The 24,727-nt window shown below is 45.4% G+C and overlaps 1 protein-coding gene and 1 pseudogene across 3 annotated transcripts; one reads left to right on the forward strand and one right to left on the reverse strand.

The window, feature by feature from the left end:
• LOC142439975 (ribosomal biogenesis protein LAS1L-like) overlaps positions 1 to 17,638 on the reverse strand; it is a 48,374-nt pseudogene extending 30,736 nt beyond the window's left edge.
• Positions 17,385 to 24,340, forward strand: FST (follistatin). 3 transcript variants are annotated; one of them, XM_075541029.1, is made up of 6 exons: positions 17,385 to 17,880; positions 19,754 to 19,945; positions 20,349 to 20,567; positions 21,125 to 21,349; positions 22,117 to 22,347; positions 22,839 to 23,122. In XM_075541029.1, coding segments are annotated over exons 1-6 (954 nt in total). In that variant the 5' UTR covers positions 17,385 to 17,795; the 3' UTR covers positions 22,841 to 23,122. The 3 variants fall into 3 exon arrangements, with proteins under 3 accessions (XP_075397144.1, XP_075397143.1, XP_075397142.1); XM_075541028.1 differs by lacking the exon at positions 22,839 to 23,122 and adding an exon at positions 23,129 to 24,340 and having other exon boundaries at positions 17,387 to 17,880; positions 22,120 to 22,347; XM_075541027.1 differs by lacking the exon at positions 22,839 to 23,122 and adding an exon at positions 23,129 to 24,340 and having other exon boundaries at positions 17,392 to 17,880.
• Positions 24,341 to 24,727: the final 387 nt, after the last annotated feature.

Here is a 24,727-nt window from a genome sequence, read left to right on the forward strand (position 1 = left end):
TGCTTCTTGGTCTGTGTTCAGGTTCCAAGTGAGCACAATAATGCGTCCCATTTTCCCCAATGTTATTCAGACTTTGTTAAAATCTACACAATCAAATGATTTTTCATAGTCGTTAAAACACAAGTAGACATCTTTCTGATATTCTCTTCTTTCAGCCAAGTTCCATTTGATATCAGAAATGCTATCACTCATTTCACATCACTTCTGAATCAGGCTTGCATTTCTGATAGCTCCCTGGTGATGCACTGCTGGAAGCATTTCTTAGTCATCTTCAACAAAATTTTACTGTCGTGTGGTTTTAATGATATCAGTGGATAACTTCCAACCTTCTGTTGGGTTCACTTTTCTGTGGAATGGGCACAAATGTGAATCTCTGTCAGCTGCTTCGCCAGGTAACTCATTTCCACAGCTCTTGTCATAGACTTGTGAGGGTTTCCGGTGTTTCATCAGCTTATTGAAACATTCCATTTTAAGCTTTGTACTTTCCTAATACCTTCAGTGCAGCTTAAACTTCTTCCTTAATACCATAAGTTCTTGATCATATGCTGCTTCTGGAAATGACTGAATGTCAACCGACTCTTTTTATATACCGTAACTCTGTGTATTCCTTCCTCTTCTTTTGTTGCTTCCTGCAATAGTCAGTTCATAGGATCCTGTAATATTGCCACTTGACGATTAGCTTTTTCTTCAGTTCTTTCAGCTGAGAAATACAGAGCGTGTCTTGCATTCTGCTATTCCAATTCCAGGTCTTTGTACATTTCATCGTAATTCCTTATTTTGTCTTGTTAAAGTGCTCCCCATCGATATTTCCTGGACAGTGCATTTATTTCATTCTTTATTCCCATCTTTTAAGCTACAACATTCAAAATCGAGTCTCGGAATCTCTTCGGACCTCTACTTTGGTCTTCTCTGTCTTTTCTGCCTTTTTAATGAACTTTTAGCTGCTTTCTTTATGTCTGATGTTCTTGATTTGATCCCACAACTCATCTATTTTATCCGTCCTTAGCGGTCAATGCACCGAATCTGTCCTTGGATAGTCTCTAAATCCAGGTGCATTGTACTCAGGGCTGTATTTTGGCTCCCATGGACTTTAAATTTTTTTCTTCAGCTTCAACCTGGACGTAGACATAAGCAAGTGATCATCTGTTTCACATTGGATGCCTGGCCTTTGTTTGGCTGATGCTGTTGAGCTTCCCCACCATCTCTTCCCACAGACGTAATCAATTTGATCCATGTGCAGTCCATATGGGGAGATAGACTCGTATAGTCACTGCATATGTTGTTGAAGAAAAGGGTCTTTGCAACAAAGAAGTCATTAGTGTTACAACATTCGATCATGCGAGTCTCGGCATATTTCTCTCCCCGAGGTCATGCTTTTCTACTTAACTTCCTGGTGTCAGGTGCCATTGAGTCGGTTCTGATTCGTAGCGATCCTGAGAACAACCTAAGGAAGCCCTGTCAGGTCCTGTACCATCCTCACAATGCTTCTTATGTTTGAGCTCATTGGTGTAACCACTGTGGCACTCCATTTTGCTGAAGGGCTTCCTCATTTTCTCTGCCCCACTACATTACCAAACACCATGTCCTTCCCCAGGGATCGTTCTCCCCTGACAACATACTCACAGTACATGAGATGAAATCTTGCCTCCAAGGAGCTTTGCAAATTTTAATCCTAGTCCAACTTTTGCCTTCCAACCGTAGTGATTATCAGTGCATCTTGATTGCATGTTTGGTCCATGTCAGACTGAAAAAAGTTGGTAGAATTCTTCCAATTCTTCCCTTTTTGATTTAGTGGTTGATGCAGAAATGTGAAGAATAGTCAATTAACTAGCTTTCCTAGTGGGTAGGTATATAGATACTATCCTATCAGCTCTGGGTCTGGTTAAGATACGTTGTCAACACTTCAATACAAAGGCTTTCATTTTTTTCTTTTCTTTTCTGTTTTGTCTTCCTAGATTGTCCAGCTTTCCAAAACTTATCAAGAAATTGAAAGTGCTCTAGATTGAATCAGAAGAAGAGTCCTGGTGGCGTAGTGATTACATATTGGACTGTGATCCACAAGGTCCACAGTTCGAAAACAAGGGAGAAAGACTGGGCTTTCCATCGCCATAAACAGATACAATTTCAGAAACTCACAGGGGCAGTTCTATGCTTCCCTCTAGGGTGCTCTAAGTTGGTATCCAGTCAATGGCAGTGAGTTGTTTGTTTGTTTGTTTGTTTGGGTGGGTGGGTGGATATTGGGTGCCAGGAGCATCTTACTCCTCAAAGTGACCCCTTGACTTTTAAGCACTATAAAGGGGTATTTTATAACAAATTTGTCTGTTACAATATGACATTTTATTTTTTGAAAGATGCTTCCATCGAAGTTGATTGTGGATCCAAATGAGATTAAATCCTGAAAATCTACAATATTTTCTTCATTGATCATGACATTGCTTATTGGTCTCGTTTGTGAGGATTTTTGCTTTCTTCATGTCGAGATGTAATTAAACCTTTTAATTTTCATGAGCAAGTGCTTCAGGTCTTCACTTACAGCAACAAAGTTAAGTTATTTGCATATTGCAAGTGGTCAGGAGTCTTCCTCCAATTCTGATCTTGGGTTCCGTTTCACACTTCAGCTCCTCAGATTATTAGCCTGGCATCCATGTTTGAAGAATAGGGTGTAAGGACAGCACACCTTTCCTGCTTGTCAAACATACAATAACTCCTTGTTCTGCCCAAACCACTGCTTCTTAGACTATAAACAGGGTTCAGATGAACACAATTAAATGTTCTTGAATTCCCATTCTTTTCAATAATTTGCTAAGACCCATAGAGTCAGAGATCTTTGCAAAATGGAAAGAACACAGGAAAACACCTTTCTGATATTTTCTGTTCACAGTCTAAATCCATTTGCCATTAGCAATTATATCTCTCACGCTATGTCCTGCTCTGAATTGAGCTTGAATTTCAGATCTTTACCATTTTTTAATTATCTTCAGAAAATTGTTACTTTTGCATGATATTAATAGTATTGTTTGATAATTTTTGCATTCTGTTGGATCACCTTTCTTAGAAATGCTCATAAATACGGATCTCTTTCCATTGGTTGACTCAGTAGGCAGCTCTCATCTAAATATCTTGGCAGAGACAAGTGAGTGCACCCAGTCGCATCCCGTCATATTGATACAAAAATTGGCAACGGCATGAAAGCGATGACAGCCTGATCCTTCCATTATGTAGTTGTGATTTTCTCCTTAAAGGAAAATTATTTATATGGTTGCTTTCCCACCATATGTTAATTCCCCACTAATCATTCATCTAATACTTTGATATCAACTGATAGGCAATTGTACTCAATAAATACTGAAAGGATTCAATAAACATGTTTAATGGGTGAATTAAAGATATGTGAAGATAGATTTCTCTTCTTCTAGTATCCCAACTTTAAACCAGACATTGGGTTCCTGGTGGCAAGACCTTCTGGTGACACGGAGATTATTGTTTCTCAACAGTTATATATTTTGTGAAAGTACCTGTGCCCCATTTCACTCTTGTCATGGGAGTGCTTACCGTGAGTTGCTGCTGTCCTTTAAAGATAGTGCTTACAAAATGCAAGGGGGTCATGTGCTTTCGTTGACACTGGTTAAAAAAACAACTACGCATTCTCCTTCCTTTATTGGGTTGGTTAATTCCTACGTACTCTGTATTCTGGAAAATAGTGGATTTATACCCAGTGAATCTGTCTGTTTTCAAAGTCAAAAGTGAAGGCTGATATGTGTTGGTCCTAAGAGAATTATTCAAAGGTAAGTCTGGCAATTTAGGACCTTCAGCATCTCTTAAATCACACAACTGCCCTATGTACATGTCCCACACAGAAACCTGCTCTTTCTCCCTTTCTCCCTATCTCACCACCCACCCAAGTATTCACACCACAAACCCGAGTCATCCTTGTCTTCTCCTTATCCTCCACCCCCCACATTCACTCAGTCAACAGAGCCTATCAATTCTACACCTTAATCACCTCTGAAATCTATCCTTCTCCTCAATACCAATGCCATTTCTTGACACATCCTTATTATTGGAATGGCATCCCAATGGCATCTTCACCGTTCTGGCAGAAAAAGCATTTTTAATTGAGAAGCAGCTCATGCCATCCCCTACTTAATGACCTTCTCATAGCTTCCCTCTGTTAAACCAATTAACCAAATGACCCAGTGAGATAGGCAGATAGATGATGGTAGGTAGGTAGATAGATAGATAGATAGATAGATAACTTCCTCACTAATAAAGAGGCTTTTGAAATTCCTGAGAAGATCACAATGGCTGAGCACCCAACTGATAGCCAAAAGTTTCCGTTTGAATCCACCCAGAAACATTTCTGAAGTAAGACCTGGCAATCTGATTCCTTAAGACCATTGTGTTGAGAATCCTATGAAGCAGTTGTACTTCACACACATGGGCTTGTCACTCAACATCAGCTAACACCACGAAAAGGGGCGGGGGGCGGGCATGTGAGTCGACATGAAGGAATTGAGGAAGTAAGGCAAGTATGCAGCTAGAGGAAACCATTCCAGGAAGAAGGAGCAGAAAAAACAAAGTTTCTGAAGCCGGAGAATGGTTGAGATCAGTCAGGAAGACTGCGGGACATGAAAAGAATGTCAAAATCGAGGTACAAAAGGCCATGAGGGAAATACCAGTGCACACAGGTGCACTGCCTTGGGTCCTTAAAACACCGCTCAGCCTAAATAACCTGAGAATGAATGACGTTGCTTGTTGCTCTAATCATGTGCATCATTACTCCTCACCTTTCTCTTCGTCTCCTTTATTTTTCAGTCTAAGGATAACAGGTATGGGTTTATTACCCTCCTCCATAAGTTACCCAACTCAGATATTGCTAATTTATTATATCCCTAGAATTTACAGATATCTCTGTTATCATTGACTCAATTTGCCTATGCATACTATACGTTTCCTATAATCTTAAGAAACTTCTAAGATATAATCTTTGACCTCACCAAGCCAGAAGTCTACTTTGTAAAGAAAAGACAATATAACTTGGTGACATCAATGGGTCCTGAAGGCCGTGAGCAGTGTTTCATTTTCAAAAGGCAAACCCTGAAAAAAAAAAAGGCTTAAGTCAATTCCTACATCCTCTAAATTCTAGGATGCATTGGGTCCAAGTGAAGGTAGATCTATTTCCAGGGTGAGATATGGAAGCTGAACTATGGACTCAAAGAGGAGTCTGATAAATTAGGTCATCAAAAAAATGTTTAATTCCCCAGGTGCCTTGCATACAGGTCCTAAACAGAAACCTACTCCTCCTCCCATATCGCCTATCTCAGGAAATGACAGCACCACCCGCCCAATTATTTGTGCCAAAAGCCCAGGAGTCAGCCTTGTCTCTGTCTTTTTCCTGTGTCCTACATTCAGTCAATCAACAGATTCCATCGGTGCTATATCCTAATCATCTCTCCCATCTATCGATCTCGTCCAGCCTAGGCTCTGCTCCTATTGCTCGAATGGCGTCCCCAAAGGGGGACCTTTCACCAGTACTAGTGCCTTCTAATCCAGCTTCATAGTTCTGGCAAAAGCTCATGCCACTTCTTACTTTTAATGCCCCATGACTCTCTCTGAAAAACCCAGAGATTTACAAGAATTTACAGAGTCTGGCCCATCAACTTCCCTTGTCCTCTCACTTTTCACTCTTCCAAGGCTATACTTTGGTCATACTACATTTCTTGGGATTCTTCCACTTGTTGCTTCCTGGGCTTTGCAAATATTCTTCCGCCATCTCTCCTGCATAAGCACCTCCTCATTTTTAAGGTATTGGCTCAATGTCACCTCGTCAGAAAGATGTTCCCTGGTCCTCTTCATCACAAGGCATTGCTCGTACTTGTTTAATATCTGCCTGTTCTCTTCTAGAAGTTGTAAGAAAGCTGTGCCTGCGTTTGTCGCCTTTGTTTCTCCAGCTATAGAACAGAGTCTGGAGAACTATTTTGTTCATTTTAAAGTATCTTGTTTAGAATACAGTAATAATTATAGAACTGTTTCTTTTGTTTCTAACTCCTCGGGAATCCGGAATTTAATTTCTTCCTAAATACTGGGCTATAAAGTTCCATGACTTCGCATGGCTCAGTCATTCTGGAGGAACCCAGGTACAATGAGAACATGCTCTGGCTGGCAAAGTGCTTACGAGGGATAGAGTTTATATACTCCAAGTGCCTGGCACGTGTTAGTCACCTGATGCGCGGTAACCATCGTCAAAGAGAGGGTCCTGGTGGTTCAGTGGTAGAATTCTCCCCTCCCGTGGGAGGATCTAGGTTGGGACCCCCCTCAGTGCATCTCATGCGCAACCATTGCCTGTCTGACAGTGAAGGCTTGAGTGTTATTCTGATGCTGAACAGGTTCCAGGTGAGTTTCTTGACTAGGAGGAACTAAGAAGAAAGGCCTGGTGATCCACTTCAAAATCAACCAAAGAAAACATTACAGATCACAATGGTGTGGCCCACAAAGAATCATGGGGATAATGCAGGGCTAGCCAATGTTTAATTTCACTGTGCACAAGGCCAGTATATCAGCAGTTAATATCAGTAATTGTTAAAGAAAGAAATAATAGATACATGTGTATCTGGGTTGAATGGTATGTGGGGGTGCATGTGTGTGCTTTCAACTCTCTCAAGACAATGTATATAATTATGGCATTGTTTTATTTTGTTAGACTAATCTATGGAGTTAGGTCAGGGAGTGGCAAAATCAAAGGATACTTTGAGGTCTAAAGGGATTGTGAAAGGCTAGAAAACTACTTGATATGTACTGGTAAATAATCAGCCCAGCTACCATCTGGATCATGAAAAATTAAGAGTTCGAGTCTGAAGTCCATGGACCCCTGCAAAACTTGTACATGAACTTCAAAGTGTCCATGATCTCCTTTAAAATAGTACAAAAGTGTATGTGTATGCACACTATTTTGTGGAGGTGGTCTTTAGCTTCCAATAGCTTCTCAGAAGTTCTATGAACCAGAAAAAGACTCTTTAGAAAATCTGGTGCTCAGGCAAAAATTTTAATATTGACTGTGTGTTGGTATCTAACCTGCCTGGCCAACGCAATATTTTCTGCTCAGGCAAAGATCGATAGTCTCAAGGGCAAAATAATCTCAAACAGTGGTCCTTCCACGCTGTTCGCATCTACGCTGTTTGCATCTGCCCAGCATGTGAGCCATTAACACATGCTTTGGGTTGACAATCTTCACATCTTTATTTGCAAAGAAATTGCACTGAAACCAGATCAAAAGGATCCGTTAATCCGCAGTATTCAAAAACCAAATAAATTAGCCATATATACATATATACACTTCTATGTTGTTAAAGAGCAACTATTCATGGGATATTAGCACACAGTGACCAAGACTTCCTGTAAGTCATTCATCCACTAGTTTTCATAGTATACATTTATATATTTCTATTCTAGTCCCCCCAAAATTGCAAGGCTTGCCATGTGTTGAAATAATTTATTTCAACACTTAATGCATCATCTGTCCTGTATTTCCACATGCTATGTCATCACAATTTGACCTCAAACCATTGTTAAATATTTAATAGTGCTGTTGGATAAACAACACAAAGTATAGTTTACTTTTTAGTCTGTCTTTTACATAAAAAAATAAGCTAATACATGCTGCAAACTGTATAAGTCTTAATACTTACTATTCTGGTTGATAGAAAAGGAGATGTTAAGATATAGAAAACTACACAGAGGATGAATTGACTAGTGAGGGCTATGAAAACTGAACAGATGTCATAATTCTCCAATACAAGATAAATTCAGAAAGTACCTACCACCCAAATATTGGCATAATGGGAACAGTATGTGTACCCTTCTCGAAATTTAGCCACAATAACAGATGTTTTTAGTAGGAACCTATTCATATAAGAATGCATTCAACTAAACACTATCCAATAGAGAATTTTTTAAAGGCCTAACTGAGGCTTGAAGATAAACAAGCAGCCATCTATCTCAGAAGCGACAAAGCCCACATGAAAGAAGCACACCAGCCTGTGTGGTCATGAGGTGTTAAAGGGACCAGGTATCAGACATCAAAAAACAAAAAAATCATATCATTGTGAATGAGGGGAAGTACAGATTGGGGACCCAAAGCCCATCTGTAGGCAACTGGACACCCCCTTATGGAAAGGTCATGGGGAGGAGATAAGCCAGTCAGGGTGCAGTGTATCAACGATGAAACATACAACTTTCCTCTAGTTCCTAAATGCTTCTTCCCCACCCCCCACCCCCCACTATCATGATCCCAATTTTACCTTACAAATCCAGCTAGACCAGAGGATGTACACTGGTACAGATAGGAACTAGAAACACAGGGAATCCAGAACAGATGATCCCTTCAGGACCAGTGGTGAGAGTGGCGATACCAGGAGGGTGGAGGGAAGGTAGAGGAGAAAGGGGGAACCAATTACAATGATCTACATATAACCTCCTCCCTGGGAGACAGACAACAGAAAAGTGGGTGAAGGGAGATGTCAGACAGTGTAAGATATGACAAAATAATTTATAAATTATCAAGGGTTCATGGGGGAGGGGGGAGAAGGGGAAGGAGGGATAAAACTGGGGAGCTGATACCAAGGGCTCAAGTAGAAAGAAAATGTTTTGAGAATGATGAGGATGACAAATGTAAAAATGTGCTTGACACAATGGATGTATGCATGGATTGTGATAAGACTTGTGCGAGCCCCCAATAAAATTATTTTTTTAATAAATAAATAAAAGAATAAATGAATATAAATTTTAGGATGTTAGAGATGAGTGACTATGGTCTAAAAGAAACGCCATGAGAAGACACACAAGACGTTTGGAGGAGTTAACACGCCATTCCTGGAAAGTATGCTCACTACAATCTTTTTGACTGGCCGTGGAAATCGAGCATGAGCTTGAGACAAAAGCAAGTATGAGCTTGCACCAGGAACTGTTGTAACCCATTGCATTTCTCTGAGATACAAACCTAAAGTTGCTATCCTAGCAACATGGTTTTCAATGACAAGTAGAATACAAAAGAGATCTACAGATATATTTTTTAAACTCAAATCGATGGAAATGTATACCGCATTTATAGTTGGAACACTCAATGGTGTTAAAATGTCCATCCTCCCCCAAATCCATAGATCCCACTCGTAATCGCATCAAGGTTTTTTGTACCAATTGACCAATTGGGGAATTCGCTGTTGATACCCAAGGAGGTCTTGAAAAAGAACACGGCTGGAAGAATCATATTGTTTGACTGCTTTACTTACCATAAAGCTAAAGTAATCAAGATATTGTAGTACTGGCCGAGGATCAACAAATAAAGCAGTGGCGCCTAGTAGGGGGCCCAGAAATAGATGCACAGTTCTGAGGCCATTTGGTCTTTGACAAAGGTGAAAACGCAAAATGCAAAATTAACCTGGAATGAAGTCCCTTGGAGCAAAGAGTTGGTGTTAGGTACCATCAAATCAGCCCAGCTCACACATGCACAATACGATGAAAACCATCCAGTGCTTGGCCAGCCTCACAGTCATTGTCTTGTTCCAACACATTGTTACAGTCACTGTGTCAATCCAACTTTTCAAGGGTCTTTTTGCTGCCCCTCTATCGAGTATGATGGCCTCTTCCAGGGACTGGTCTCTCCTGATCACGTGTCCAAAGCATATGAGATGAAGCCTCCCATCCTCCCTTTTAAGGAGCATGCTGGCTGTACTACTTCCAAGACAGACTTGTTCGTTCTGTTGACAGCCCGTGGTGCTTTCCGTGCTCTTTGCCAGCACCATACTTCAAATGGGTAGGTTCTCCTTCCATCTTCCTTTTGGAACACCTAAGTTTCACGTGCATGTTTCAAAGGCCATTGAAAGTATCATGGCTTGGGTCAGGCACACCTTAATCCTCAAAATAACATCCTTGCTCTTCAACAGTTTAAGGCAGTAGTTCTCAACCTTCCTAATGCCGCGGCCCTTTAATCCAGGTGCTCATGTTGTGTTGACACCCAACCATCAGAAATAATGTGTTTCCTGATGGTCTTAGGCAACCCCTGTGAAAGGGTCATTCAACCCCCAAAGGGGTCACACCACCGGTTGAGAACTGCTGGTTTAAAGAGTTCTCGTGCAACCAATTTCCCCAACGTAATATGTCGCTTGATCTCCTGACAGCTTCCATGACCATTCGTTGTAGATTCAAGTAAGATCAAATCCTTGGTAACTAGAATCTTTTCTCCATCTACCATGATGTTACCTATCAGTCCAGTTGTTAAGAGTGTGTTCTTCTTTATATTGAGTTGCAAGCCATACTGAAGGTTGCAATCCTTGATATTCATCAGCAGGTGTCTCAAGTCCACCTCACTTTTGGCAAGAAAGCTTGTTTCATCTACATGCCAAAGGTTGTTAGTAAGCCTTTCTGCAAATCTGATGCCGCATTCTTCTTCACGCAGCTCAGCCTCTCTGGACTGTTGTTCAGCACACACATTGAGTACGTGCGGTGAGAGTACACAGCCTGACACACACCTGTCCTGCTTTTAAACCAGGCAGGATGCCCCACATCAAGTCACACAATCACCTCTTGACCCATGTACAAGTTCCACATGAGCACAATTAGCTTTTCTTCTGAAGCTATGCTTGCTTTGTTATGATCCACATAGTCGTTTGTCTTTGCATAATCAATGAAACAAAAGTAAACATCTCTTTGGTCTTCTCTGCTTTCAGCCACGATCCATCTGACGCCAGTAATGCTGTCCCTTGTTCCTCGTCCTCTTCTGATTCCAGCCTGAATCTCTGGCAGCTGCCGGCTAACTCCTCAGGTCCTCCAACCACAGTGGGATGAGCTTGAGTAAAATCTTACTTGTGTGTTATATAAGTGATATTTCTCTAGAATTTGAGTATTCGGTTGGATCGCTTTTATTTGGAATGAGTGTGAATATGGATCTCTTCCAGTCAGTTTGCCAGTCTTCTACATTTCCTGACATAGACAAGTGAGTGCTTCCAGTGTTTCATCAACTTGTTGAAACATTTCAGTTGGTATTCCGTCAATTCCTGGATCCTTGTTTTTGACTAATGCTTGTAGGGCAGCTTGGACTTCTTCTTTCAGTACCATTGCTTTTTGATCATATGCTCCCTCTTCAAATGTTGATTGTCAACTAGTTCTTTTTGGTACTGTGACTATGTAGTCTTTCCATCGTTTTCTTTTTATCAACAATTTTATTGGCATATAATTCACATACCAGTCTTTCCACTCTCTTTGGTTGCTGCCTGAATCATTCAATAGTTTGGCCATAGAATCTTTCAATATTGCCACTAGAGGCAGAAATTTTTTTCTTTACTTTTTCAGTTTACGGTATTCTGGGCTTGTCTTTCTTTTTTGGTTTTCTTACCCCAGGTCTTTCCACATTTCATCAGGAAAGAGAGCTACATGAAAATATGTAGGACATGAAAAAGACTTTCTAAAGTCATGCCTTCCTGCCTTGAACTTTGGCCTGTCATAAACATAATAAAACTCCACTTCTTGGATCAATTAGGCCTCAGAGGTGAGTCAGAATTCATATTAAATTTTAAAAATGAAGTTGAAAACATGATGGGTGAGTCAAGAGCAATTGTATCAACTGCTGATTGCAATACTGAGTAAGCAAGCACTTGACAAGAGATCTAATTAAACAAGGTACAAATCACTGCTTCTACATGGAAAGCTAGCATGACATGGCAGAAAATAAATGACAGCATTCAGGAAGAGCAGTGCTTACCTTCATCGACTCCTTGTTTGATCAAAAAGGAAGGAAAGAGAACAGCAAACACTGGCTTCCCCTCCTCAGACTTTCCATGCAATGGAAAGTGTAAACGGAATCAGGGTTGGGAATGCTAAAGGTCACAGGCTGTCACTTTCATTCATATCCAAGTATATGAATCATTAGTATTGTTAAACTGACAGAAACTTCAGTCAAATATTGAGAACAATGGATCTGACAGCTGGTTACTTCAATGGCTCAATTCATAGTTAACTTAACTATGCTGGTATTGCTAGTTTATGTGATGATTTAGCGCATAGAGGTGGCTTCTGAAAACCTAAAATATTTCTAAGACTAGAATGAAAAAAATCCTTTTTCCCCCCGAAACAGGTAATAGCAGAATGAAAAGAGGTTCCGTGACTGACTGAGCATCGCACCAAAGAAATACGAAGAGGAGAAAAGTTCAGTTCATCAATGGATTTCTCTGTACGGTACAGAAAAAACAGATTGTGAAAACTTTTTAGAAACACTTTATCATCTGGTAAGAGCCCTAGTGATACCAGGTTTCATGCCACTGAAAGGATGAGGCTTTCTACTCTCCTAAAAACTCGGTCTGGTCAATGCAGGGGCAGTTTTGCTCTGTCCTATGAGGGTGGCTGTGAGTCCCAATCAACTCAATAGCAGTGAGTGGGAATCACCTGGGGGGTTGGACACCTTGGATAAATATTGCCTTTATGTACTCTCATTTCCTAACTTTCTAGCTCTGCGACAATCGGGCCAACAATCACCTTGCCCCCACTCCCGCTTCAAATCCTCATCGCAGCTCTGTGAAGGTGCACATTTCTAAAGTGATGCATTTAGTAATTGTTTTTATACCTTGAGGAGCAAAATCTTATTTTGAAATCATTTCAGCCTGTTCCTCAAATGCTTGGCCTCTGTGTGTTAATCAAGATCGGCGACTTTCATTGGGGACATGATGTGCATTTTGCACAAGCATCCAACTAATGGAACGTTTGGGCATTTAAATTTGAGGTGCGTGGGACCTGGATTTGGTGGTTTGGCTTTAGAAACAGATTTTCTGAGCTTTGTGAAGGTCCCTACAGCCAAGGTCCTCCCTCCCTCCCTCCCTTTCGGCAGATATGAAACTGCTGTTGTGGTTTGTGAGAGCCGCTGTGGTGGTGGAAACAGACCCAATGTGAGCGGTGCTGTCACTGTGAATTCCTATGCTGGAAGCAGCCTGCACGTGCGCCATGTGTTCTCCAAGAAATAAATGGTGTACACTGAAGCTTGGTTTAAAAAATAAATAGCTACATAGCTAGATAGCTAGATAGCTAGATAGCTAGATAGCTAGATAGATAGATAGATAGATAGATAGATAGATAGATAGATAGATAGATAGATAGATAGATAGATAGATAGATAGATTCGAGGTGCAAGACAGAAGCTGCTAGGTGCATGACTTTCATAATTTCCATATATAATCTTACCACCTCCCTTCCATAGTCTCTTCTTAGGAAACAGGAGACTCCGCCAGGCCAATTCTAGTCTTGGACAGCAATTTCATAGGATTTCATGTCACTATCTTGGGAGCTAGAGTGAATCACTTGCAAAATTCTAATATTTTAAATTTATAAACTTCAGAAGGAAGATAACTGTTTGAAGCCGACAAAAAACAATCAGAGAACAGCAGTCTTTTTGTGTGCTGCCCAGAAATTCAGCTACAAAGTGGTCCTATTGTGTTTCTCATCATTTACATTTACTCTTTTGGCAAAGCAGAAAGGAAAAAAAAAGAACAAAGTCAAACTTGGAGGCATACAACAGAAATGAAAGAAGGCATTTTTATTTTTAAATGTCCCCTTGACATTTTAGATCTCTACAACCCAATATTTAACATTTACAGGAGATAAAACAGTAAAATAAACGGCAGCTGTCCCTCCATGATGTCACTGAACAGGTGTGTTACCACGTTTCAGACCCCTGAAATCGGCTGGGTGCCTGGTTGATGCCCACAGGAGGCCCACATGGAATCAGCATTGACCTGGGTCTCATCCCCTCAGATATGCCCAGAAAAATACCCTAGCGCAAACGACGAGCGTCCCTATGACTGGTCTGTGCGGATTTGGAGCAGACACCCTTCCAAACAGATCAATACAATCCAAGGTGCAGCAGAAAAACAGGATGAGCTTGTATCATTAAACAAACACCAAGCTGCTTTTTCACATGGGCAAAAACAACACATCATTTGTGCTTTCCGTGGCGTATTTGCCAGTGACCTCAACCCTGACCTGCAGAACCACCCTCTCTGGGCTGATTGTGGGGCTGAGGGACTCTCATGAGTGGTCACATGGTCTACTGTGAGTTACTATAGCTCCATCGGCCCGGCCAAGACATGATGCCAAAGCGACCCGTCAATGCAGTCGATTTAATCACGTGTCTGTCAACTGGAGGCAAAAAAGGAAAAAGAAAAAAAAGTAGCAGAAAGCAAATTTTGACTTTTTAAACACAGTTATCCTCCAATTGTGTAAAGACATTCAGGATTCAATTGATTCAGAAAGCTTTTATGGCACCAGGTGCTTCTGTCCACACAAAGGGAAATAGCTATCTAGATAAACCAAGCACTCAAAGACTCCGAGAAATACTTTTTTATTAAACCTCCAAAATTGTCTCTACTGGAAGTTTCATCTAGCCACCTTCACCCCCCTGTAGCTGTGCGTTCCTTTTGATAACTCCATATACCTATAGCTATGAATGAATAAGATTTAAGTCTAATGCAAGCAGACAAGTAGACAAGTTAATACCACTATGTTCTTTGTTACAGTGGTAATATTGGGCAAGCGTTGGACTAGTAATCACAAGGTCAGTAGTTCAAACCCACTAAAGCCCGACCAGAAAAAGATGAGGCTGGCAGCCCCCATAACGATAAACAGCCTCAGAAACCCAAGACAGAGTCACTGTGGATTGGAATCAACTCGATGGCAGTTGAGTTGAGTTGATGAGTCAGAATGGCAGGGGGGTTGGGGTTTAGTGTTATAAAATGGAAGGAAAGCATAGTTCCGGCCCTTTGGGTTACAATGTGAGCCTCTCTTCATCCAACAAGGTGGCTTCCTGTACAGCTGGGCATGACTAAAAGGTACACCTTCTACATAATCCTAGTGTGAAAAGTCTATGAAAAAGAATCCAGCTCTCAGCTGCCACAGGCCGACTCCTGTCCAGTAAAGGTGATTTAAACAAAGAACAACAACAAAATCATCAAATTATAATTGGGGATTAAAGCATTTGCAATGCCCATTGTTAGTATTATCAGAAGACCCAATCACCTGGCAACCAAGATCTTTTATGGATTTATAGAGTTCCCTTTATTTTTGAAAAACTGAGATCACACGGTGTGATGGCCCTAACTGAAACAGAAGCTGTGTCTCTGGCTGCTCTTAAGGAGACAAATATCTTTAAAAGGAAAAAAAAAAGGGGGGGGGGGAAATCAAGTATCAAATTGTTGGCTTTCCCCTTTCCTTCCACTAAGTTTTCCCTGAAAGAGCGGGAGAACGAGAAGGGGGGCTGGGGGAGCGGGCTTGAAGAGCAGCAAACAAACTTTGCCTCAGCACATTACCGTATAAGAACTATATCCATCTCCCTGAATCAAGAACAAATAAATTCCGTTTTGGAACTCGGCCACAGAGTGGCGGCTCCTGCAAAGGGGACAGTGTGCTATTAATTGTTAATGTCGTCTGCCATTAGAGGGCACTCAACAACTCCACATTGATGCGGCGTTGGAGGGAAGGGAGAAAGGAAGATGGGAAAAGAAGGGAGGGCCCGAAGGGGGTGGGGAGAGAGTGGCAGCAGAGTCCTGGAAGAGGGAGGGAAAGAGAAGCCGGGAAGGGCTAGGCGGACGGTTGGTAACGAGGGTGAAAGAGGAGAAAGAGAGAATGAATCTGGAAAGATTCAGGAGGATGTGGAGCCCCCCAGAGCCGTCTGAAGTGAGCAGAAAGCCAGCCGCCCCGGGCCGCCCGCGCCCCTCCCCTCGCGTCCTGCCGCCGGTGATTATAAAGCGAAAGGCAGCGGCGAGGTCACCGGTTTTTACCAGCCTGCTGCACCGAAGGCGCGCGGTGCAGGTGCGGCGGCCGCGGGTTTTGTGATTCATGCCCACTTTCAAAGGGGGGCTTGGGCCCGTCTGAGAGGCACCCAAACAACTGTCTTCTAATATTAGCACGGCTGTATTTCGGGATCTATTATAGTCTGTCCAGACAGATCCCATTGTAATGGGATCTTTTATTAAAAGATTAGCACTATCTCCTGCAGTTGGTGGAAAAAAATCTGTTATCACTGAGTTATTTGCAGTTGTGGAGGGGATGGGAGGAGGGTTGGTGGAAGCTGGGGGAGCGGGAGGGCCAGAGGAGGCCCGGTCTGGGGTGGGGGTGTCGGGGGTGGGCTGGGGGAAAGCTTGAGTCGCGGGGAAGAGGGGCGGATTTGCAATCCGTAGGAGAACAAATCCCAGTGACCTGCAAGATGTTCAAGAATTTCGTCTGCATATTTCGCTGTCTTGTCGTCGTTCGGCCTTCAGACGCGAAAATAGTCGAAATTAAAGAGGCTGCTTTGGAATCAACAGTATAGTCTTTTCCATGAAGTAATCATTTTTATATAAAAGGAAATATCGCCTCCTTACTTTCATTCAGCGGTGCCAACAATGTTATAAATGAGAGACCCGCCAACTTTCAGCGAAGAATGCCGGGCACTGTGCTTAATAAACTGAGGCTACAGAAGTTCATTATCGATGTTGCAACCTTTTTTTCTTTCTTTCTTTCTTTTTTTTTAATTCCCCGAACCGGGAGAGGGAGGGAAAGGGAGCGAGCGAGCGAGTGAGCGGGGAATGGAGGCGACGGGGAGCCTGAGACACCAGACACACGGGGCAGAAACTGGGGAGTCTCGCCGCTGGGGGAGGGGGGCAGACCGCCTACGTCGGCGCCCCCGCTGGGGGCTCGGGCTCCAGACGCCGCGCAGTGAAAGGGAAGAAAAGAAAGGGAGAGGGCGCGACGGAGCCGGGGGGAGGCCGGGCCCGAGGTGTTAAACGTGTTTGTTCGCTCCTGACTCGTCCAGACGAAAAGGGCCCCCGTCTCGGCGGCGCGGAGCCCGGGGGGAGGCCGGCCCGGGTTCGGGGCGCCTGTTGGAGGGGGGGGGGGCAGGGAGGGAGGGGGGCGGCGGAAGCAAAGTGAGGCTCGCCCGGGACCAGACACAAAACCTCGCCGGGTCCCGCGCCCCGGGCTCGGGACCCGCACCGGGCGGCGGCGCGGGAAAGCCGAAGCGGTCCGGGCCGCGCGAGAGCGGGCCGTGCGGCAAAGTCTGTCTGGAGCCGAGGAGTGGCAGTGCGGAGCCCAAGTCCCGGCTCCCGCCGCCTCCGGCGCCCCCTCCGCGCCCTCCCTTGCACTCACGCACACACACACACACACACACACACACTTGCGCGCGCGCGCGCACACACACACACACACACACACACACACACACACCCGCCACCCTGGGCGCGCCGGCGCTGCCTGCGAACGGCGGCGTGCAGGGCTTGAAGTGGGTGTTCTTCCCGGCTCCCCACCCCCGACGCGTCGCCCCCAGCCCCCGCCCCGGTCGCCTCCCCCTTCCCTCCCGCTCCGCCGCAAATAAGAACTCGGCGAGTCTCCTCCCGCCGCTGGGACTGCGGGCACCTCCAGCAGATAATAGGGAAGGGTTTCCAGAAGGTGGGAAATGTCACCTGATTCACACTGAACTTTTCAAAGCTCCCCGCCCCCCAGGAGCCGCGCACACCCTCGCTCGCGGCCGCCCTCCCACAGCCGCACGCCCTGGGAGACCGCCCACCGCAAACCTCCGAGACCCCCGGCTCGATTTAAAGCGCGGCTGCGCCCGGCTTCTGACGTCCATTGAATCGCGCGGGCGGCCGGCGGCGAGCGCGGGGCTGCGCCGGGATCGCTGCGCCCTCCGCCGCTCGCCTCTGCGACGCGCGCCGCTCGCCCGGGCCACCCGCCGCCGCGCCCGCTGCCCGCGCCGCCGCGCCCCGCGCCCCGCGCCTGCCCCCAGGATGGGCCGTCCGAGGCACCCGCCCGGCGGGCTCTGCCTCCTGCTGCTGCTGCTCTGCCAGTTCATGGAGGACCGCAGCGCCCAGGGTAAGCCGCGGCGATGCGCCGGGTCTCGGCGGCGGCGGGCGCGGGCTGGGACTTTTCTGTCGGGGCTGGCGAGCAACGCGGCGCTCCGAAGGTGTTGGACCAACTTTCAGACTCCAGGATGGAGAGGAGCGGGGAGCCTGGAGGCGATGACACTTCGGGGCTGGGAGCGGAGCCTGGACTTGGGTTATCCTCCCAAAGGGGGCCAAGGGAGTGAGTTGGAGGCGCTCTCCGTAGTTAGGGTTAGATACTCCACGTTCTGCCATCACGATTTCAGATGCTCTCTCCCCGGTTGGGCTCTGGAGTGGGGGGGGATCAGCATCCTTCGCCTGGAGGCTTCAGGGGACGCATTTGCAATCTTTTCATTTCTCCTGCCCACATCTCTTGGGGACTTTAAAAAACAAAGTGATTGGAGAGGGGCAGATACTGAGTTTTCTTAGGTGGCTGGGGGGGGACGTGGTTTCAGAAACTTTGCCCAAACTTGGAAATGTGGGTGCTGAAATTTTAGAGGGAAGTCGCTTTCTGCCTAGTGGATGCTTCTTCCAACCCCTGCCCCTGACAGGCGTCCCACAAACAGATACACAGACATTTAAAAAAGGCTCAAACTCCCAATGTGGAGTGTTGGACACACATTTTACAATGTGTTCTTCTTCTTTGCCTCCGGTTCCTTTGACTTAACTTTCTGTAGAACAGTGAGGATCCCACAACTGACTCCCATTCTGAGAGGAATTGAGAGCACGTTTCTAACGTGTGCCTTCTAACATTCCATTGCTTTATTTCCATTCGTTGGGGGGCCGTTTCTTTCCAATAATTAGAGCTCATTAATAACACCTTGCGGTCCGATTATTGGGAAAGCCATTGGTGATTTCGGGAGAGCTTTTCCTAACCCAAACCCGAACCGTAACCAGGGGGGGTCGGGAGGAGGGAGAGAAAGTGCACGCTAAGATTTCTTTGTAGGTGTGAGATACGTCCCCGTGGCCGTGAAATCGTGGGCAGCGGCTCGCTCTTTTGACCCACTCCACGACTTCACCTGCTTTCAGGTTACCCTTTAGAGTGGGTGAGAATGGGCCCTCTGGGCACTGCCTCTCCCCGTCTCCACGGCGGCCCGCCTTGCGCGACTAGGCGCTGCCTAGCTGCTGGAGACCGGGGCGCCTGGGGACGCAGCCCTGGCGGATTTCGAAAGATCGCGGTGGCCGCAGGGCGTCCTCCCAAGCTAGCCGATGGCAAACCCGTCCGTCGGGCGGGCGGCTCCCGGAGGCCGCGCGGGGCAGCTCCCGGCTGGGCCCGGTTGCTTTCTTTTTTTTTTTTGCTTTCATTTTTCACAAGTGCCTTTTGCTTAATCTCTTCCTGCATGGGGCTGTCTCTGTCTCTCAGGTTCTCCCACTTTCTGAACCCCTGTCACAAATAATACCCATACCGCCTACATGAAACCAACATGTAAAAACACCCGTCGCATCCTGTTTTTGTCAGGTTCTTTAATCTGCTCTTCGAGTCGCTGCAGGTTATGAAATGGGACGAATAAAAGTAAACAGTCTAGTAAAAGTCAATGCAAGCCGCACGTGTTGTGTCTGGGTCACGGGGAACTGACATTGATACGGCTCGGGCGCTCAGGCTTCTCGCCCTCCCTCCCCCTCGCCCACCTCCCACTGCTCTCTCGCTGCAGAGCCCCCACCCCTTCTTCCCGACCCCCACCGCCTCCGATTTATTTTCTGCTCTCCCACCCCCCACCCCGCTGTCTCGCACGCTCTCGTTCACCCCTTCCTCCACACTCGCCCACTCCCCATCCCTCTCGGTCTGTTTCTCCTGCCCTCGCCGCCTCCCTCCCTCCCCTCCCCCGCCGGGACTCACCCACGTCCCCACCCCGGTCTCTTGGCAGCTGGGAATTGCTGGCTCCGCCAGGCGAAAAACGGCCGCTGCCAAGTCCTGTATAAGACGGAGCTGAGCAAGGAGGAGTGCTGCAGCACCGGCCGCCTGAGCACCTCGTGGACAGAGGAGGACGTGAATGACAACACTCTCTTCAAGTGGATGATTTTCAACGGGGGCGCTCCCAACTGCATCCCGTGTAAAGGTGGGACTCTTCCTCCCCAACCTGAGGCCTTCAGTAGAGGGCGTCCTGCCCGCTTTCCTCACCCTTTGGCTCTAAGGGTTGGGACTGGGGAAGCTTTGTTTGTGAGGTACCCCCTTCACCTCTGCGCCTCCCCACCCCCACAAGCTCCGGAAAGCCATTCGGGTCGAATCTGCTCTATTAGATGCTGCCGGCAAAATAGCGTCTACGGGGGCCCGGGCCCTTCAGCCAAGTGTGAGGAAGCTGTGGTTACCGGGGCTCAGCCCCCTGTTGCCCCCTGTTGCCCAGTCTTCCTTCCCTCCCACCTCGTGCTCCCAGAGCCTGGGCTCCCACGTGCTAACGCAAGTCAGGGAGCCCTGCACACCGCCTGGCCCTGGTTCTAATCCATGCCTCTTTCCAACCGTAGAAACGTGTGAAAATGTGGACTGTGGACCTGGGAAGAAATGCCGAATGAACAAGAAGAACAAACCCCGCTGCGTCTGCGCCCCAGACTGCTCCAACATCACCTGGAAAGGCCCGGTCTGTGGCCTGGACGGGAAAACCTACCGCAGCGAATGTGCGCTCCTCAAGGCCAGATGTAAAGAGCAGCCGGAACTGGAAGTCCAGTACCAAGGCAAATGTAAAAGTAAGTCCCAGCGGCTTGAGGCCACCCACCAGCGCCAGCACTAACCTCAAGTAGATCCCTGGAGCGCCCCCCCACCCCCCCACCCCCGCGGTGGGGAGCATGCGTATTAAGGACCTCGTTATCATCAGAGAAATATCGATTCCAAATACAGGGGCCCAGTGCTGAATTCTTAAAATTCTTGAAGAAAGGAGGAGGGCCCAACCCAGAGGAGTGGACTCGCAGCCACAGGGTTCCCAAAGGAACTTGTCAACGCTGAATGCTCTGAGATCATGACTTTCATGATCATGTTAGATGTTCACTCCCTGTGGACCAGGGGAGAAATAACAACCTCACTGCCATTGAGTTCATTTTGACTCAAAGTGACCCCATAGGACAGAGTAGAATGGTCCCTGTGAGTTTCTGAGACTAACTCTATGAGATAGAAAAACCCATCATTCTCCCCTGGCGGGGCTATTGGTTTTGAACTGCTGACCTTGTGGTTAACCTAATGGGTAACCACTATGCCACCAGAAGTTATCTATTCATGTGTCTGTCTGTCTTTTTATTTTTCCTACCAGAGACCTGTCGGGATGTTTCCTGTCCAGGCAGCTCCACGTGTGTGGTGGACCAGACCAATAACGCCTACTGTGTGACGTGCAATCGCATTTGCCCAGAGCCCACCTCCTCTGAACAGTATATTTGTGGGAATGATGGTGTGACCTACTCCAGCGCCTGTCACCTGAGGAAGGCTACCTGCCTGCTGGGCAGATCGATTGGATTAGCCTACGAGGGAAAGTGTATCAGTAGGTATTCTGGATTGAGGAAGGAAAAGAGAGGCACCAGCCTTAGAGCTGGTTCTTGTGTTATAGCTGCAGGACTGGCCAATCAATAAAAGCCAATTTGCCTCCCTAAACACATGATTTCACCAGAGAGAGAAACTCTCCAGTTGAATAAACTGTCTTGACCACACCAGCCCTAGTGGAAAGCACTGTCTTCTGAAAGTGCTGGCATAGATATGTGCTTTCAGATACCAGCAGGAAGCAGAAAGCTATTTTCTGTCTCAAAGACTTAGAATCCACTCCATATTTTTGCTTTTTTTCTCTTTTGGAATTTTTTTTTTAAGGGTTAGACTGCTAAAAGGCTGGGGTGGCGGGAGGGCGGTTCCTTCACAGTTCCTGGAATCTGCTATCAGATTCCAATAATTGATAGAACGTTTTCTTTTTCAAATCCCACTTAGTGGGAAATGATCAGATACATGTGATACATGTTTAACTCAAACATAGTGTGAAATCCTGAACCCCAAATTACTCTATCTGTGTTCTCATGTCCTTCGTAAGAAAGTGAGGGGTTTGGGTATGTGTGGGGGGGGGGCATGAGTTTCAATTTATCCAGCTTTTTTCTTTTGGGAGGGGTGGCATGTGGGCTGGGCTAACGTCTCTTATGGGTAGTCTCTTATGGGTATTCCTAAGGACTCCCAGATACCCGATATATTTACTGGTGGAGGAGTAAAGTGGAGAAAGGCAGGACTTGAGAAACAACTTTGACTCATCACAGATACATTATATCCTAGAAGCAAAGTCCTGTGAAGATATCCGCTGCGCTGGTGGAAAAAAATGTTTATGGGACTTCAAAGTGGGCCGCGGCCGGTGTTCGCTCTGTGACGAGCTGTGTCCGGAGAGTAAGTCCGACGAGCCTGTCTGTGCCAGTGACAACGCCACGTACGCCAGCGAGTGTGCCATGAAGGAGGCGGCCTGCTCCTCAGGTGTGCTGCTGGAAGTTAAGCACTCCGGCTCTTGCAACTGTAAGTGCGATTTTTAACCTTGCTGCAATTTCAGGCTTTCCCGGGCAAGCCACTAGGGAATGGAGACTTACAAAGCACGCAAACCTCCCACGTAAGCCCGTGTCTGTGTAAGTTAGGTAGCTGCTCCATTGCACCAGCAATCCAGTGATCCACGGAAAAATTTCCTGGAATGTTTCCTGGCTTGTAGGACTAGTTCAGTGATCAGCAGCGGGGTTGCCTCTAAAAACCTAGTGCCAGTAGTGTGCTCTAATTTCTTGTCGCTTCAGTAATATGCTTTGCTTTTTTGCTTGAGTAACACTTGAATCTAAACTAACCGCTTCCAGAGTCTTCGTCGTCATCGTCGTCGCTGTTGTTTCTTTCTTTTCTAAAGGCGGCTTTGTATTATCACCCGCCGCCGCTGCTGCCGCTCGCAGTTGCCTCTACTAACGCTGAATTAAGGACCCAAAGCGGTTATGACCTAGAACACAAGAGCGCTTTTTATCTGATTTCAGGAATCTGCCCGTAAAACCTGAGCCATTGATTCTTCAGAACTTTCTGCAGTTTTTGACTTCATAGATTATGGTGGTTGTTTTTTGGTTTTTTGGTTTTTGTTTTTTAATTTTTAAAAGTATTGCGTAACAGCAGATGCCAAAAAAAAAAAGAGCATCTCACTGCAAGTCACATAAAAATGCAACGCTGTAATATGGCTGTATCAGAGGGCTTTGAAAACGTACACTGAGCTGCTTCTGCGCTGTTGTTGTCCGTGTTTAAACAACAGCTCCCCCTGTATTCCCCCATCTAGCCATTTCCGAAGACACCGAGGAAGAGGAGGAAGATGAAGACCAGGACTACAGCTTTCCTATATCTTCCATTCTAGAGTGGTAAACCCTCCACCAATGTTCAGTGTTGATAGAGAGAGCCTTCAGGCACAAACAAACAAACAAAAACAAACCAACAAAAAAAGAAGAAAATCTATTGTCCATACTGTAAATAAGTGTACGCTTATTTATTTGGGGGGAAAAAACGATACCTAAAGGACCTTTGTCCTGCAGCTCTCTCCCAGGCCACCTTGTTACTCATTGGACATGGAGAGGCGGTCATTGTGAGGTCTACTGGATGAGGCCTGTAGTTGAGACGTGTAGACATTTATTTATACTGTGTCATGTTTTATAATTTATACATAAAATGTCTGGTTGACTGTACACCTTGTTTTAGAAGAAATTTATTCGTGAAAGGAAGAGCAGTTATTTATTGTGAGGTCTCTTGCTTGTAAAGTAAAAGCTTTTTTTTTCCTTGTAAACTATTTAAAATCCATTCCTTACTATTCACTCACTCATCTGTCCCCCTCATTTCACTGTTGTTAGACTTTTCCACTTTAACAAACTTGCATGTCAGTTGCTGTCATGTTTATTTATTGGATTCTCTGCTGCCTGTTCTGTACATACATGGTTACATGATCCCTCGGGTTTTGTTTACAAGGAATCTTGACTGACCAAAAGGCATTATAACTGACTCAAACCCAAGGAATAGTGGACGCAGCTTTAAGGAAACTCCTAATTCAGTTCTCTTCTTCTGAGGAAGACATTTGTGAGCGAGGATGGATGATGGTAGTGTTAGAATCCTAATGATGTGCTTTTCAGATGTTGCAGCTCCACAGAAATTGAGTGATGTGGGTGTCTGGAGACGGCAGAAAGAAAGCATTATTCTCAAAGTCAAACTTGACTAGGTGTTTCCTGCAAAAGCTAGCCTGCTGTACCTTTTAAATTAGTTCTTTTACAATCCACGTGTCACTAAAAGTTATATCAAAGCTTTATCAGTTCAAGTTTCTTGCTTTTCATAATACTTTTTTCTGATGCAATTTTATATTTTCAAACATGGCAAGTTAAATATAAATTCATTTAAATATATAGTTTTGTACTTTTCTACCATGTAAATGTGCAATGTATATAAAAGTTATAATGTGTATTTGTAAATAAATGATGAGTGAAAAAATAAAAAAAAATTTAAAAGCCAATGGTCTCAACTCTTGATGATGTGAAAACAAATTGTTCAGGCTTTGAAACAAACAACAACAACAAAACCAGCCTCATATGTTTGTTGAGAAAGACTGCAGTGAAATTAAGTGGTCAGGGTGGTAGAAGTTCCAACCAAATTGAGGTTAATTATGAATCTTAGAAAGATCAAGGAATCTAAGGTCCAGCAAGGAATGCCTTTTAGGAGTGACAGCCTAAGCGTCAGTAACAGAAGGGAGCAGATGGTGGCCATGGGTTCCACCCTGTAAACCCTTTAAAGACACTACCCATTTTAGCTGTGGTCCCTTTATCCTATTTTCTGAATGCAGTGAATCCAAACCCAACTACTGCCATAGAGTTGTTTCTGACTCAAGGACCTAGTACAGATT

Source organism: Tenrec ecaudatus, chromosome 2 (assembly GCF_050624435.1).
Source record: "Tenrec ecaudatus isolate mTenEca1 chromosome 2, mTenEca1.hap1, whole genome shotgun sequence".
Lineage (NCBI taxonomy): Eukaryota > Metazoa > Chordata > Mammalia > Afrosoricida > Tenrecidae > Tenrec > Tenrec ecaudatus.